At 35.2% G+C, this 16864-nt stretch overlaps 1 protein-coding gene across 2 annotated transcripts; it reads left to right on the top strand.

The window, feature by feature from the left end:
- Positions 1 to 14223: 14223 nt before the first annotated feature.
- Positions 14224 to 16829, top strand: LOC106179456 (uncharacterized). Of its 2 annotated transcripts, none has more exons than XM_086997790.1 (4): positions 14224 to 14811; positions 15200 to 15347; positions 15818 to 15950; positions 16635 to 16829. In XM_086997790.1, exons 1-4 carry the CDS (start codon positions 14743 to 14745, stop codon positions 16777 to 16779), a joined length of 495 nt encoding a protein of 164 aa, XP_086853916.1. In that variant the 5' UTR covers positions 14224 to 14742; the 3' UTR covers positions 16780 to 16829. The 2 variants fall into 2 exon arrangements, with proteins under 2 accessions (XP_086853916.1, XP_086853917.1); XM_086997791.1 differs by having other exon boundaries at positions 15133 to 15347.
- The last annotated feature ends 35 nt before the right edge of the window (positions 16830 to 16864 follow it).

Here is a 16864-nt window from a genome sequence, read left to right as displayed (position 1 = left end):
ACGACCGAACCCTTATGCCAAAATCGTTGCAGTTACCTGTGCGTGCCAGCGATTTATCAATTTTACAGTGTCTCCAATGTAATTTAACATGGTTGCGGAGTGGGGTGTTGGTTACAATAACATCGCATTCAGCTTAGAAGCTTATATAAGCTGGAATCATTAGGTAAAGGTGACAGAAAAGATGAAACTGAAACTCTGCCATGAGATTTCAGGGCTTTTTGATCAGAAACTCTTTGTTTGCTGTAAGTTTTCACGTGAAGAATACTTTGTTCATGGAATATTATTTAATCAAAATAATAATAATAGTAAGACAAATAATATACTGATGCACATTTTAATCATAAGATTTACCTTTTCACTTTCTACACAATATTGATGCTTAACTTCACAAAGCATTTAGTTACACCGTGACCTCACTCAGCGTGTTTTATTATGGAGCTGAGCACAGCTCACCAATGTATCAGTGATAGCGTCAGTCTCATGATAACAAGTATCACTTATTGAAAAGTACGATAGTCGCAATGGTAAAATATGTAACAACATAATTTGAGTATAAACATTTTATTTTTATTTATTTATCTATTTATTTATTTTATTTATTTATTTATTTTTTGTGTCAAACGCTAAAAATGTCAGTTTTTGTCATTTTGATATTCCAAGAATGAAAACCATCCCCTGAATAGCTACACAATCAAATATAATTATATTATGTGTAATTGTGCAGTGCCTCCTTCACTTTATGGGGTGACCAAACTTTTGTGGATTTCGAGGCTATAGTTGTACTTCCGTCAAGGCAAACATTGCGTTGTGATGGGATAGGATCCAAGAGAGGAGAGAGAAGGCATCGACCTTGTAAAAAAATGATTGATCTCTTTTTTGCAGGCAACAAATAAACAACCAATAAGTAAGTAAGTCAATAATAAATAAATAAATAAATAAATAAATAAATAAATAAATAAATAAATAAATAGATAAATAAACTGTCATTGAAAGAACCGAATGAAAAATTAAAGGACGCTGCCTCCCTTAAATAAAAACTAAATGAAAAAGTTGAAGTAAAAAGAGTGCTTTGATACTGCTAATTGCGGAGCGTGTGTCACTAAAACACACGAATATAATGTAGAAACATAATAATAATAATAATAATAATAATAATAATAATAATTGAAGACCTTACAGTACAGGCAGTAATTTGTATTCCAGATACCAAATCTAACAAGAACTATTGGTGAGAGAATACAAACTATCTGTGAAAATATCAGTATTTCATACCATTTATACAAATTTAAAGCATAAACTTCCTCAAAACTACTTTAAAGACAAATTAAATATATAATTTGTAAATTTAATTGAGTTATATTGCACAATAAAATACATTCCAAAATTTAAAATGTGGAAAAAGTTAAAATTGGCCCTTTAAAACAATAAATAAACATTGTTCACAAAACGTTAAATGATTTATTCATCTTGCTATAAATAAAAAGTTATTATGGCCCACTTATGAGGAAATCTGAAACTTCTGGGACCACTTCCGGGACTAAACTCTCTAAGAATTGGTCAAAATGTTAATTTTAACAACACTTCGCATACAAGTGACAAATGATACATCGGACATCTAATAATGCAAAAAGTACCACAAAAAGTTAAAACTACGGTTTATCTGAATCGGCTTTTTAAAAATAATTACTTGGTTTAATGTCTTTAATAAGGCTTCAAAACCTAACAATTGTAAGATTTTCAAAATATAGGCCAAAAATTAGCTATGTAACCATAGCAATAAAACTGGTTTTGGTGCTTTTGGACCAAGTTCTGACACAGGACAAAAAGTAAGGATATCTATTCCTTGAGCGTGGTTACATGCATTTGTTTCATACAGACAACTACATTTTAAAACCATAAGAATGGATTGCCAGTGTCACTGTGTACTTTGTGATAATCGTGACACACATGGGGACCTATCAAGTCAAGATTGTGTTCATCTTAGTGACCAAATATTGTTAAAACCAACTTTGCAACTCATTCGCAGGTTCTGTAAATACCAGCTGTTTTTCGTTCAGCAGATATGCATATAATCCATTTTACTTGGAGAGCATACCTGCAGGATCGACAAGCGTCCATTAGGACGCCCGTACAATGTCAATAAATTTCAAATCAATTTGCCTGATAGTCTGTAGCGATAAATGTATGATGAAATCACTTGATATAAAATTTGCTCTTAATATGATTGAAATAGTTTCAACAAATGGGAAATGACATTATTCCTTTCTTAGAATTCAAAAGGCGGTCGTTCAAAGTTTGAACCAAGGTAATCATCTCCTGTTTTAATCACTTTTTGTTCGTATTTAGGTTCATTGGATTCCTGGTCAAACATGAACACAACATATTTGAGAGGAAGCACCTCCAGAACCACAGGGAGAGTTGTCACTGCTTAGTTGCCAACAATTGGTGTGTGCAGGGGATTACCATAAATTTGCAGAATTGCACCGCTCAGAATATTTCACAGTTAACATAAAACTTACCTCCTTTTTTACTCGTCGAAGTCGGGTCAGGAAATGCAACGTCTCCTCACTTCCTGGTTATAATATACAGCCAGCACCGGGACATCAGTGTATCTCGTGAATTAAGTGGCACATGAGAAACTATCCAATCACGATAGTGCTTATTTGACTATAGGATGCCCAGTTTATTATGACACGCCATTTGTCGGTCTTTCATTGGCTTCTTTCGTTCAGCATGAAACGTGTACTTTATATTTGACCTAGAAAATATTCATACAGGTTGTGACTTCCATTAACACTCCCGTAGCTTGGCAAATATTAGTATTCAGGTAAAGCGGTAAAGGAGACTCTAGCCAACCATTTGTTTGTCTTTTTCATTATTATGTTGCCCGTCGAATTGACCCTTTTTCATTATTATGTTGCCCGTCGAATTGACCCAGTTCTTACGATAAAGATTTCTAATGAAATTCTCTCGTGTGTTTGTGACTGTGCGCCACAACAACTACTGGATTGGGGCAAAATAGTGAGAGATAGCCAAAAATATTCAACCAGAGTTCATTAAGGTCTATAACAGCATTGCAATATTATATGTATATTGCTCAGTTAAATCAAATATTTGATATCCTTCTATCCGTGGCAGCCATTGATCAGTTTTTTTACCCCCCTCTTTGCTAGCTTAACTCTCTTAGTCATGTGTGTGTAAAGTGTGTGTGCGTGCGTGTGTATGTGTGTATCTGTGTGTGTGACACAGTGATGGAATAACAGCCAAAATAATCAAAACATTAAACTAAAGAAGGCATCTCATACCAGTTAGCTATTTTATTTTATTTGCGTCACCCAGTTGATTTCAGTGCTACTTTAATACAGGCCGTCGGAATTAAAAATAATGGAAACCCGTATGACGCTTTGGATGATATGAAAAAATTACAATTGCTTGTTAAGCTGCATTGTTTATACTGGATGCGAATTTGGACTTTGTCATCAAACACGATTTAATCTGAGTAAATAAACAAATCCTTCTATCCGTGACATTGGTCTCTCTCTCCCTCTCTCTCCCTCTTTCTCGCTCGTAAGCGTGAGCTATTTTATTCGCATAACCCAGTTATTTTAAGTGCTACTTTGATAAAGGACGTCAAAGTCAAACATAAAGGAAACCCCATGACGCGTTGGATAATATGTACTTTCTTCCAGTATATGACTAAAAAAAGCGATTTTCTTGTTAACGACCTCTGATATACCATACTGTTTACGACTATGTCTTTCTACGAACCAAATCAAAACAATATGTTCACTTTTACATTTGCCAAAATGACAAAATTACAGTAGTGACAGTTGCAGTAACAAAAGACACTATCATTGGAGTGAAGACGTGGTTTATATCTTGACAATTGCTAATTTTTTTCCAAAATAAATTTTGGTTTATATGATGTTGTTCAGATAACATTGTCCATTTGCAGATATGAATTGTTTTGAACTCGTAACATGTAGGTTTTATGTTAATTCATTTTGGTAACGTGTCCCAGTATATTAACCGATTAAGTAAAATGGTAATTATCTTAAACCATGCCAAAACAGTTTAACACATGTGTTAGTGGAATCCCAGCAGGCATAGTTGCGTTGGATCAACGTTGAAAACAGGTTGATACGTTGAATTGCCGTTGATCTACCTAAATTCAACGTCAAATCAACGTTGATCCAGCCACGTCAAAACACCGTCATAATGTGACGTTGACTCAACGTTGTATTTTGGTCAATGACACAACCTTGCAGTTATGGATTGTAATTTAAAATATTAATTATTGAAAACGTGATACTTTGTTTATTAATATTGTAAATAAATTCATAAAAATAATAACAAAATGGTTTTAAAGTAAAATTGACAGTTGTTTTGTGTCTTTAGTTAACTATTGAATTTTCTTAACTTGTTATTCAGAAATGCATTCCAATAAACTGAATTGCTTGCAAGGTCAGCTAATACTAGGATGAATAAGTTGCTGTAAATGTGATGGAGTTAACAGTTCTTGGTAACATGTTATAGATTATAGATAGGTTAAGATGACTTATATATATATATATATATATATATATATATATATATATATATATATATATATATATATATAAGAAACGAACTATATATATTAATCTAAATCTTGGAAATTCTAACTTAAAGGCCATACATTTCACCCTGAGCTTCAGAGATAACTTGACACTAACCTCTTCACTATAGCCTATCTTCATCGTGTCAAGTTACCTCTGACGAAAATAGTTTGACCTAGTTTATATAAGCCAATCGAATCCATGTTTCAAAAATTTTCACCAAAGTTTGGTGAAAACGCTGATTGGTTGACCGTCAATCGGCAATCCTCGGCTGATTCCGCAAGCTCCATACTAACAACATAGTTATTGTCGAGTGCGGAGACATCCGAGTAGTTCCGAGTGCATAACCGTACACAAAGAAAGCATGGAATATATCGGAATTGAAACCAGAGCAGTTTGATGCCCTGCATAATTATCTACTGAGGGATGATGTATTTTGCGTGCTGCCCACAGGTTACGGCAAGTCCCTGATATTCAGCCTAATCTTTGATTGGTCCGGATTTGAACAAAGCGCGCTTTGACTCGTTCGCGTTCATTGGCTAGATCGTTCAATGAGTCATTAAGTGCGGGCTTTAAATTTGATTGGCGGGCGGCGGAGGCAATCGAATGTGGTCAGAGGTAATTTGACACGATGAAGATAGGCTATAGTGAAGAGGTTAGTGTCAAGTTATCTCTGAAGCTCAGGGTGATACATTTATACCCTACATATATTTAGCTATCAAACATGTCCTACTGCTAAACACATCCAGGCTAATGTCCCACTGGGTGGGGTTGATATAACATTGTTTTCTGACGTTGATACAACGTTGTTATCTGAGGTTGACACAACTTTCAAATCCAACGTTTATTCAATGTCTACTCAACGTTATGGTTCAACGTTGTTTCAACGTTAAAACAACATAATTTGCCTGCTGGGATAATACATCATTTTTGGTTTGACTTTTGAAGTGTAGTTGAAAATGTTGAAGGGATAACAACTATTCGGAAGATATCCATATTTCACCATAAATAAATTACAAACAACTCATAGCAATATAATAAATTCTATTTTACCACCAAAAAGTCCATTAATGGAGTTTATGCTTGTCATCACATCACGTGACCTACGTACATGTACAATGTAGATGGTTACATTTCGTAATAACTTCTTAAGAGAATATTCAAAAAAAAAAAAAAAAAAAGAAAAGAAAACAGTGACCAACTTTGAATTAGGGAATGGATTCATTTACCATTGGGAAATTTGGGAAAATTGCCCTTTACCCAAGGAAAATGCATTATTTGGCCAAAATGAATAGTTGTTATCCCTTTAAGAAAACCAAAAAAAAAGTCAATTAGAAAACTTCCTCCTTACATATAATAAATATTCATCTAAAAGTTTTTAAAGTTATATGTTGATATTGAAGGGCATTTAGTCGAAAAGAGAAAAATTACCAATGTGATATATTTGTAAAGTTATGTGACATTTAAACTCAGCAAGATGGTTTGGTTTGTACGACAGTAATTATCAGACTTGATCCGAACATAAAGATATATTTTTCCTAACACAGAAACTGGTTGGAACTTCAATAAAGTAAATAACTTCCTGCAATTCCTTTGACGAAGCATGTTCTGATACCCATAAAATAGACCTGTTATTGCAGCTGGCTATGAGTCTGTTGTGGCCAACACGAAGTTAGGCAATATGTTATTTGTTATTGAAATATTAAAAACATGAAAAATATTCCATTAACCGCAGCACGTCTTCAATATCCATTTCTGTTCATATTTTAAATAAGTACGACAAGGATTTATATTGTTTTAGATATATTTATTCTCCCAGAAAGAAAATTTTGTTACAAATTATGTAAATTGTTCTCTTGCTCACTCACTCACTCCTCATTCATTCTTCTTCTTTCTGAAACAAGTGTATTAATGATGCCCTTATCATTTTTTCCAATTCATTAAAATTTAACTTAGCTTCTTCACTTCTCTTCATATATATATATATTTTATATATTTTTTACAAAAAGTATTAATTGATTTAAAGCTATCTTATTAGAGCCGAATAATATAATGTCACGACTATTTAGTTCAATTATTGTTTTTTGTATATTCATTTAACCATCTTATTTTAATTGATTAAAATCTAGCCCATAGATACTGAACAAGCATACATTCACAAAAAAAGATGTTCAATACTTTCTACTTCTGTTTTACAAAAGGTACATACATTACTATCTTTAACCTTAATGCAATAGAAGTATCTGTTTGTTGCCAAAATTTGATGCACTATTCTATACTGAAACCATCTAAATTTTGTTTCCTCTGTACTTAAAAATATGTTTTTGTTAACAATTGTCCAATTGAAATTCTCTTCCAATTTAAGTTATTTTCCCATTTCACTGCATATGATGACTTGCATTGCATTTTCAGACTAGCCATAAGTAGAATATTGTAGATTGTCCCTGACCTTTTTTATCTTTAAGCCTTACTTCTATTAACTTTGGTCTATAGGGTCTAATAAGCATATCTTTTGACGTTATAATTTCAGGCCATTTTTTCTGGATAGCACATTTTATTCCTTTTCTTAAACTTTTGTACCTTTTTTATATTTGTTATTTCTAATTAGCACTGCTAAAATCTCAACACACAAATTTAAAAAAAACATAAGGTGATTGGGTCGCCTTGGCGGCATCCACGACCTATATTAAAATCTTGAGAAGAAACCATTTTGTGTAACACAAAGACTCCCACCAATATTTAATGTTTTCATATAGTGTTTAAAATTATGCCAAGAATTAATATAGTCTAACACTTTGTAGACAAATTCCCAGGAATCGAATGCCCGCTCAAAGTCGAGTAGTAACATCATACGTGGTATATTATTCGTTTTACAGGTTTCCATTAAATCACCTGTGTTCTCACCAAATGGTGCAGCAAATGGTGAAGCAGTAAAAATAACCAAACGCAATGCCCATATTAGTTTATTTTCAGAGATAAATTAGATGTGAAAACTGTGGAGAATTAAAAAGAACTAATTGTAATGCCCAAAATATTTTATTTTCAATTGATATCCTTAATTCAGATATAATTTTCAATGAATGTCCAAATGTATATTTATTATATATTTTTTTCTAACATTAGTCAAATAATTGTGCATCCTCTCCTGTATATTTTAGTTATTTCGTTTTTTGGGTGTTTATTTCGTTGATCCTGTAAGTGAAGAAATGTTTTATTTACACCTTGACGCCGTTTTCATATTAGAGCCTATTTTGATGCATTCAGTAATATACAGGTACAAACAAAATTCTTCAGTGTTTTCATTTTTACTAAAATGATGATTATTACAGAGAGATGAAATTGTTGGTAATTATGTGGAAATAATGGCTTTGAAAGCCCCTCGGAACTTTCAACGTTTTAAATACTTTTAGATATTGTCATGCATATCAAATGCTTAACAACGCACAATAATAAATACGTATGAACATGCAGACTTTCATTAACGTCGTATATATAAGTACATATCTTTATGTAATACATACTACCCTTTCCCCAAATATTTGATTAGTTCCCATTAATATAGACATTACCGGACGTTAAATTTCTGAATTTATCATTTATATTTATATCATTTATTTTTTCAACCACCAACTTATATGGTCCTTGCAACGGTCTTAAGTGTTAATTTTCGGTGCCGCCTAGCTATCAACGAGTGAAGTAATGATGACAGAGCATTTGAGTCAAAAACATAAAATGAACGTGATCGTGCAACAAAACGTGTTTGATTATATCTCTATAAAAAATAATGCCGTTGTTCTGTTTCATTAAGTATCCAAAATGTTGGCCTGCCTTACAATAGAAAGCTTAGAAAAAAAAACGGAACTATTCAAAAATCCAAATGTTTTATAATACTTACTAATGCAGTTAAATCCGTCCCCACTGTAACCCTCGTTGCAAACACAAAGTTGGTCATTTAATGAATCGCAGTTGTCATTGTTCCCAGGCAATGGGGCATTGAACGGACTGAAAGGACACTTGACGTTTTCCCCACATTTTGCTGAGATCAAATAAAATACATGTACGTTGGCACTTGGCTGATACTGAATACTTGAATATTTTAAACTAGTTTAATAGGACTATGGATAACACTACCCATGGTATAAATCTCTTATCTCTGGATAGTTATCATCTATATATATTTGTGTTTCACAAAGGCTGGATAAACAGCATGATACTGATCCAGTGGATAAGAAATTTATCCGATACCAAATTTGGAAAAAGCAGCCCCGTTATGTAACTGGTTGCTATAAACACTGTAAAAGTCATGATAGTTGCAAAAAGTGATCTATACCAAATTTGGGAAATAAATTACCCACAGAAAATATATTTCGAGATGGTGCATTCATTAAAATAATCGGAATAATATCTACAAGATATTTTAGTGTCAGTGTCAAAACAGCTGACATTGGATTAGTTGTGCCTCATGCAATGTTTACAATTTGCAGTGGAAGGGCAAGGTCGCGACATACTTTCTAACAAAATGGCTGACTTGGCACGTTTGGCAGATTCTGTCAATAGCAATGTAGAATTTTTAGTCGTTTTAAAAGGTATCTTTTAGTTAAATAAAACATTATTTGTCTAACGGAGATTGCATGGGTCCTTTTTTGTAGCAATTGTAGCAATTTGTCAATTTGATAAATTATGTTAAATAATCAATGGACTCAGTATCACTCAAAGCATCAATAGCAAACACACCTCTTCTGAAAGTTCTTTCTCCATCTCATAGGATTTACTGCCAAAACAAGCAGGGTCGCCTTTTTTTGATGATTTAACAGCATGATAGCACATTTCGGCTGTATTAGCTCTCAAATGCAACTCGAATGCAGGTGGAAAACTAGGAATATCGATAATGCTTTCAGAATGCAGTCAGAATATTTAGAATACACTTCAAATACCGTAGTGTAGTTCGATTCCTGGCTGAAATAGGATTTCGCCAGCCATGGAGATGCATTCGAGTTGCATTCCGGTGCATTCTAGCAGGATTTGCAGTGTCTTGCCATTTCTGTTCTCCCTCGAACGCGATCAGTATGTTTCGAATGCTGTCGGAATGCCCTAGGAATTTTTAGAATGACCAAAATGCTGAAACTAAAATTGATACCATATCTCAGAATTGGAAACATACTATTTACATGAACTTGGATGTCAAGTTGGTCTCTGTACACTTACAAGTTTCACTCAGCTGAGTTTGGCTGAGAAAGACGCACGTCACCAAGGCCAGAGCAAGATTCGGGCAGAACAACAATCCCATCATTGATTGGTTGATGTTGGATATAGTACTCTTTTAAAGCACTTCTATGCTGGAATAAAATAAGATATTCAGATTTCAGCATCATCATACAGGTATGACAATCTTTAAACTAAATCAGGCTTGTGTTAAGAAAACATTGCAGATTACGAGGCACGCAAATAAGGCGATATGGCAATATATTATCTTTTTCGGGAGCATTACAATTTGCAACCAATGCTCATGGCAAAATCGTTGCAGTTACCTGTGCGCGCGCGTGATTCATCATTTTAAAAAGCATCCAATATAATTTAATATGGCACCAAGTTTGGGTGCTGGTTACGATGACATCTTGATCAGCTTGGTAGCTTATAAAAGATGGTATCATTAGACGTAAACGTGACAGAAAAGATGAAACTGAAACTGTGCCATGGGATCGCAGGGCTTTTTGAATATTTTTTGTTTGCTGTAAATTTACACGTGAAGAATAATTTGTTTATGGGATATTATTTAATCAAAATAATAATAATAATAATACAAAAAATACGCTGATGCACATTTTTTCATGTTTTTTCACATAATGCAAAACAATTTTCAAAATTAAGTATTCCAAATGCTACTTTAGACATTTCATCTGTGCAATATATTTATAATAATATTGATAATAAGTTTTTAACTTTTCACTTTCAATACAAAATTGAAGCTTAACCTCACTGAACATTCTGTCACACAGTAACCTCACTCAGCGTGTTTTATTATTGTACTAAGCAAAGCTCACCAATGTATCAGCAATAACATCAGTCTCATGATAACAAGTATCATGAAAAGTGGGATAGTCGCAATGGTAAAATTTGTAACAACATAGATTGAGTATACTATTTTGATTCTTTTTTTTTTTTTTTTGTGTGTTAAACGCTAAAAATGTCAGTATTTGTTATTTTTATATTCCAAGAATAAAAATGATTCCCTGAATAGCTACACAATCAAATATAATTATATTATTTGTAATTGTGCAATACCTTCTTCACTTCCTAACGTTTGTGGAGTGCACAAAAAAAAATAAATTTCAGCAACAAACCAAAAACCAGATAAGAGCTCTAAACAAGTGTGGTCTTGAAGGAGCCTTAAGTTACGTCCACAGCCAACGCTTGCAAATGGAGTCAGATATCAGTTGTGAATGTTACTGCCCAAGAGATTACTGAAAAATCATTGAAGACTTCTTGCTATGACACCATAGCACCAATCAGTGTTACGAGTATATAAGCTGGTTGTGATGCATATGGACCAAGGTCTGGGAAAGGACAAAAAGAAAGGGATATATATTTTGACTGCATTCACATATATATATTTGTTTCATTCAGACGTCTGCCCTTTCAAGACCATTAAACTGCATTGCCAGTGTACCTTGTGATAATCGTGGCACATAAGAAGCCATCAAGTCACGATCATGCTCATCTTAATACCCAAATGTGGCTAAAAACTAACGTTACAAGACACCTGCAGGCTATGAAAATACCTGTCGTTTTTGTCTAGCAGATATGGATATAACACATTTGTCTCAGAGATCCTACCTGCAGGATCGACGGGCGTCTATTAACACGCCCGTAGCTTGGCAATAAGCTTTAATTCAATTTGCTTGATAGTCTGCATCCATAAATCTATGGTGAATTCCCTTGAAATAGCATATGCTCTATGATTGAGTTTCTATGGTTGAGTCTAAAAAAAGTAGTTTCAACAACTGGAAAATGCCTTTTCTCATACCTTCATTATCACTCTCTTAAAATTAGAAAAGCAGTTGTTCGAAGTCTGAACTATCCTGTAAGGCAGTCTTTGGACGCATTCAGTTTCTCGGCCAAACTGAACATATATTTGAAGAGAAGCACTACCTTCCACCAGGACCACTGAGAAACATTTCATTCTTTGTTTAGCAACAATCGGTGTGCGCCGGGGATCACCAACAACTTTCAGAATTGCACTGATCAACACATTTCTCAGATAACATAAAACGTACCTCGTTTTTCCTGGTTGATGTCAGGTCAGGCAATAAAATTCTCTTTCCTACTGGTTAATAATATACTGCAAATGATATCAGTGTAAAATACTTGGCACGTGGGGAGCCATCCAATCACAATAGTGCTTGTTTGAATATAGAATCGTCGGTCCTGCAGGTATGCTCTCTGGGTCAAATGGAGTCTTTCTGCTAAACGACTTGCAATGTTTAAAGTGGGCACGATCGAGACTTGGTGGGTTCTCATATGAGCCGCGATTACCACGAGGTACACTGTGACAGTGGCGATGCATTTTAATGGTCTTGAAAGACGTTTGTAGGAAACAAATATATGTGACAAGGGTCAAAAATATATCCCCTTCCTTTTTTGTCCTATACCAGACCTTGGCCCAAAGCAGCAATATCGGCTTTATTTACTCCCAACAATGCGTGTTGCTATGGTTACAAGAAAAGCCATATTTTTGGCCAATTGTATAAAATAGGGAGAGCTGAAACCTTGCAATTGGCAAATGTCGAAGCTTTATTTCTAAAACACGAAACCATGTACAGGTATATGAATGACAAAGTATAGACGTATTAGATTAATGGCACGCACAGGTTTGTATGAGACACATTCAGGTTCATACTTTAATTTTGTCATTATTCAAATATAAAAGTAATGATATTGTTTTGATATGATTCGTAGAAAGACATGGATACCAAACTGTATGGAAAGGTAGAGGCAGTAAACAAGCATCACTTTTCATTAGTCATATACTGAAAGTAATTTCATATTACCGAACACGTCATAGGGGTTTCCATTATGTTGAACTTCGACGTTCTGTATCAAAGTGGCATAGATATTGACTATATGTGATGCAAATGAAATACGAGTATCTCATTGGTGTGAGAGGCCTTCTCTGGTTGAACTTTTTGGAGGTTATTCCAATACCATCTCGCCCTTACCTAGCTGTTAAGGCGTGCGCAACACACACACACACACACACACAAACACACACACACACACACACACACACAGAAACACACGACCATGAAAGAGAGAGAGGGGGAGAGAGAAAAATTTGACAGTTAGACCGCTGTCACGGAAAAAAGAATATAATACATTTGATTTGACTGAACGATATTGCAAGTAAAAATTTACTAACAGAGTTTTCTTTGTCGCTTTACCTCAAAACTAATATTTGCCAAGCAACAAACGTGTTAATAGAAATCCCTATATGTAAGTGTTCTAGGTCAAATATAAAATACACCTTTCATGCTGAACAAACGAAGCCTATGAAAAAACTGCAAACAGTCTCTGACAGTAAACAGGGCATCGTTTATTGAAAACTTTTCAAATCGTTTCATCCCAGTCCAAGTTGCAGCATATGTGGCCCTCGTAATGAGCATTCACAATAACCAGCACTAACATATGACCAGGTCTATTTCCTTCTCCAACCTCTATTTGCTGAGTGCTCCACCAGAAGACAGCATATACTATTATAATGGTATTTGGTATGACCAGGTCATGGGGATCAAACACATGACCTCCTGCCCCAGATTGGAGTACTCTCTGCGGACGTTTTCAAATCATTTAGTGTTGAGGATCCGTCTGGCTTTCAGTGCTCTTGCCTTGGGGATTTTTTCGGAAGTAGATGCAAAATTTCGTAAGCAGTGTCCTGATAACAATTTCGTCCTTTGTGGATAACAGGAAATAGTTATACAAAATGTTAGAAATATGTTAGAATTTAGCAAGTTTCATATTGCAACAATTTATACCAACAGATATGCTTCATTTAATACAATTTATCCATTAGCAGTGGGTCTTCCTCTATATGTAACAGTTTTTCTTTCTTTATTTATTTATTTACTATGTCTTTCTTTCTTTCTTTCTTTATTTATTTTTAGTTTTTTTCTGCAAAATGATCAATGGGGAGAGCTGACATCATCTTTTGATTTGTTGATCGCGCAGGGTGGTCCTATGTATACGCACAATTGAAAACATCTATTTAAATGCTTTTTATTCTGAAGAAAATGAAAAAGGGCTGAGCAAAAGTACGCAAAAAAGTGTCAGGTGGATATTCTGTACAAAATGCATTCAATAGATATCAGTTACCCTGTCTTAGTAGCTGCTTAAATCATAAGAATTGAAATATATCAACTGAAAGAGCATGCGTAGAATTTTATGATCCTTCCAATATATCATTTCAGATCTGTACCGCATGAATGAATGCTGGAATGACGCAAAGTGTGCAGTTTAAAATGCCACACATTTGTCCCCTGGGTTATCACGGAAAATCGTGCGATAAAGGTAGGCCGTATCCTTCTTATATTGCCCTCAATGTGTAAGTTGTATCAGCAAAAGGAAATACAAAGAAAATTCACCTTCGCAAATGTTGATACCAAAAGATAGCAACAAGTCCCAGTAAGAGTAACTTCTATAGACTGATATCAAGTTATATGGCTCAAGGTCTCTGTTTATAAACTATAATATAGCAAGTGATATAACGGGTGATTAGGTGGAACACGCTCTATGGCTCTAGATCTCTGTTTATTAACTATAATACAAGTAACATATTCAGGCGATTAGGTGGAACTTATGAAACACGCCCTATGGCTCCAGATCTCTGTTTATAAATAGAAACATTTTATTTATAATCACATCCCACCGAAATCGCAAGAGGTAAATCGCCTCACTGGTGTACGTAGGCTATTTCATCATCGATCCAAAAGTCGGTAGATCTGCTGCATATTGTTATCGCATACAGTGGTTCTATCTGGGTCAAGTCAACAAACCTGCAAACATGTCACGATCTTCTGACCTATACACTCACCAGGCTGATAACTCACGATCGACTTAAAGTAGTGACCAGTACATTAGCAGTCTCAACGCGATGGCTCTACCTGCAGCGTTCGCCACTCTCCACGAGGAGTCGCAGGCGTTTCTCAAGGCAGCGCTACAAGTAAGGTCACACTTCACTCTCGTTGACTAATTGCGTCCCTGGGAGTCACCAAGCCAGGGTTTCAAATTCGTGCCAGTTACTTAATTTTCAAATCTCCTCATCAATATGCTACGCTAATCGGAAAGGTCGCAGTTTAACAGTAGCTATTAGAATCGTTTGCTCAGATTAAGGTGTATGAAATGTGAACTTATAATTGGTTTGTGTGTAAATATGTGTACGCGCAAGCGTGTAATTTGTGTGCGTGACAGAGCTTTTGCGTTTATGGGTGTCATTATTAGGGAATGCAATCAATTTAAACTAAACGTACGCCAAAATTACCAGGGCAGATCTTGAAAACATGGCACAAGATATTTTCCATGTCATCCACAATTACTCATTTTGACAACAGCGTGGAGGAAAGAGCTTTGAAGACATGGATACTGTCAAAGAGTCACGCGAATCATCAGAGGCGACGGTAGAATATTTCCACTCCGGTTTCAAATATGACTTCAAAGGTGAAAGAGATGACGTCACCATACCGTCTCCACATGACCCAGGTAAGTAATATATAGACTTTTTGCATGCTAAACCACATGTAACTCACGTGCCTAGCAAACTGCACAAGGCCGTAAACGACCGCTGAGGAGATCCTGTCAAAGGGATTCAAAAATTGCCAAAGGAGCGAGGCCGATGAATGGCCACTTTTTGACTGACGTTACGTAGAGAAAAACGGTGGAATAAAATATCAATAAAAAATAAGAAAAAAAACAGGTGTGATGTTTGAAATATACGTCTTTGCCTTGCTGATTTTATTGCTCAACGTTTTTCTAGTGATAAGAAACATGCTATATAGAAATATAATTTGTGTGATAATAAATTTAAGTATCTGAAAGTTTGATAATTTTTGCCCCTTGAAAAGGTCAAGTAATTACCATTAATGTTGTCTGTGATCCAGTAATTACTCTACAGAGTTATTTTTTAATCTATTACCACAGCGCCGTTTTCTTTCATTTTTGTATCTTTACAGCAGGAATACCGGCTTGGGTATACAAGCCGAAACCGTGCCCGCCAGATGTCGCTATAGTGGTGTTTTTCCACGGTGGAGGCTGGGTGATCTGCTCCAGAAAAACTCACGATCCTGCACTCAAACTTCTCACCGAGTGAGTAGCTTATAATAGAGTTATGAAACAGTTAAGGCATATATTGCTCCTTAAATGTGTTAACCTGATCAGAAATAAATCGATGAATAAATAAGAAAATATGGAAAATTAGTTCATAGAAGTAAAAAAACGTTTTATTTGTCATAAATTTACCACAATTTTACGATATGTCATATCATGGTGATGATGTTAAGAGGGTACAAATTTCCGGATATAATTCTAAAAGCTATTTATCGCTTTTCTTTTAATTTAAAACACGAATTTTCATGGTCTTTAAGGCCCCATTCCCATAGACACTATTGGTCTTCATAGACCAACCTACTTTGAGGGGAGTCTTGCTAAGTGCAATCAGCTTAACTGAAAGACTCGCCTCCTCCTGACGTTGAGAAGAATACGGAAAAACCGGTGATTATGAATCGATCGATATAAGTAATATATACACTTTTCGCATGCTACATCACATGCTACATCACGTGCCTAGCAAACTGCACAAGGCCGTAAACGACCGCTGAGGCGGTCCTGTCAAAGGAATTCAAAAATTGGCCAGAGAGCGAGGCCGATGATTGGCCACTTTTTGACTGACGTTACATAGAGAAAAACGGTAGAAAAACGATCTACTTAGACCGATGGTGCCGGTGGGAATGAGGTGTCATGTTTGAGTTATTACACTGGTATTTGTTGCAGCACCGTGGGTTGTATATTTGTAAGCGTGGAGTACCGTTTGGCGCCAGAGCACAAGTTTCCTGCCGCATTAGAGGACGCTGAGGTCGCCGTTAGGTGGTGCATGGAGAACAAGGAGAAAATAGGCGAGCAGCTTCAGGCCTCGTAAACGATAATTGCCGTATGGTAACACGAGCCTTACATTCTGAAGGACATATACACAAATTAAACACTCAAGTCACAAATTAAGAAAC

The sequence above is a fragment of the Lingula anatina genome, chromosome 10 (genome assembly GCF_051362555.1).
Source record: "Lingula anatina isolate TDL-2025a chromosome 10, LinAna3.0, whole genome shotgun sequence".
Lineage (NCBI taxonomy): Eukaryota > Metazoa > Brachiopoda > Lingulata > Lingulida > Lingulidae > Lingula > Lingula anatina.
The sequence above is the reverse complement of the archived record's forward strand: the minus strand, read 5'-3'. Positions and strand labels throughout refer to the sequence as shown.

Excerpts from the sequence above, each read along its gene's own strand:
- LOC106179456 (XM_086997790.1), top strand. The coding sequence starts at position 14,743 with ATGGCTCTACCTGCAGCGTTCGCCACTCTCCACGAGGAGTCGCAGGCG. Across the intron at positions 14,812-15,199 it reads TTCTCAAGGCAGCGCTACAA|CGTGGAGGAAAGAGCTTTGA; the intron begins GTAAGGTCACAC and ends TTTTGACAACAG. Across the intron at positions 15,951-16,634 it reads GCACTCAAACTTCTCACCGA|CACCGTGGGTTGTATATTTG; the intron begins GTGAGTAGCTTA and ends TATTTGTTGCAG.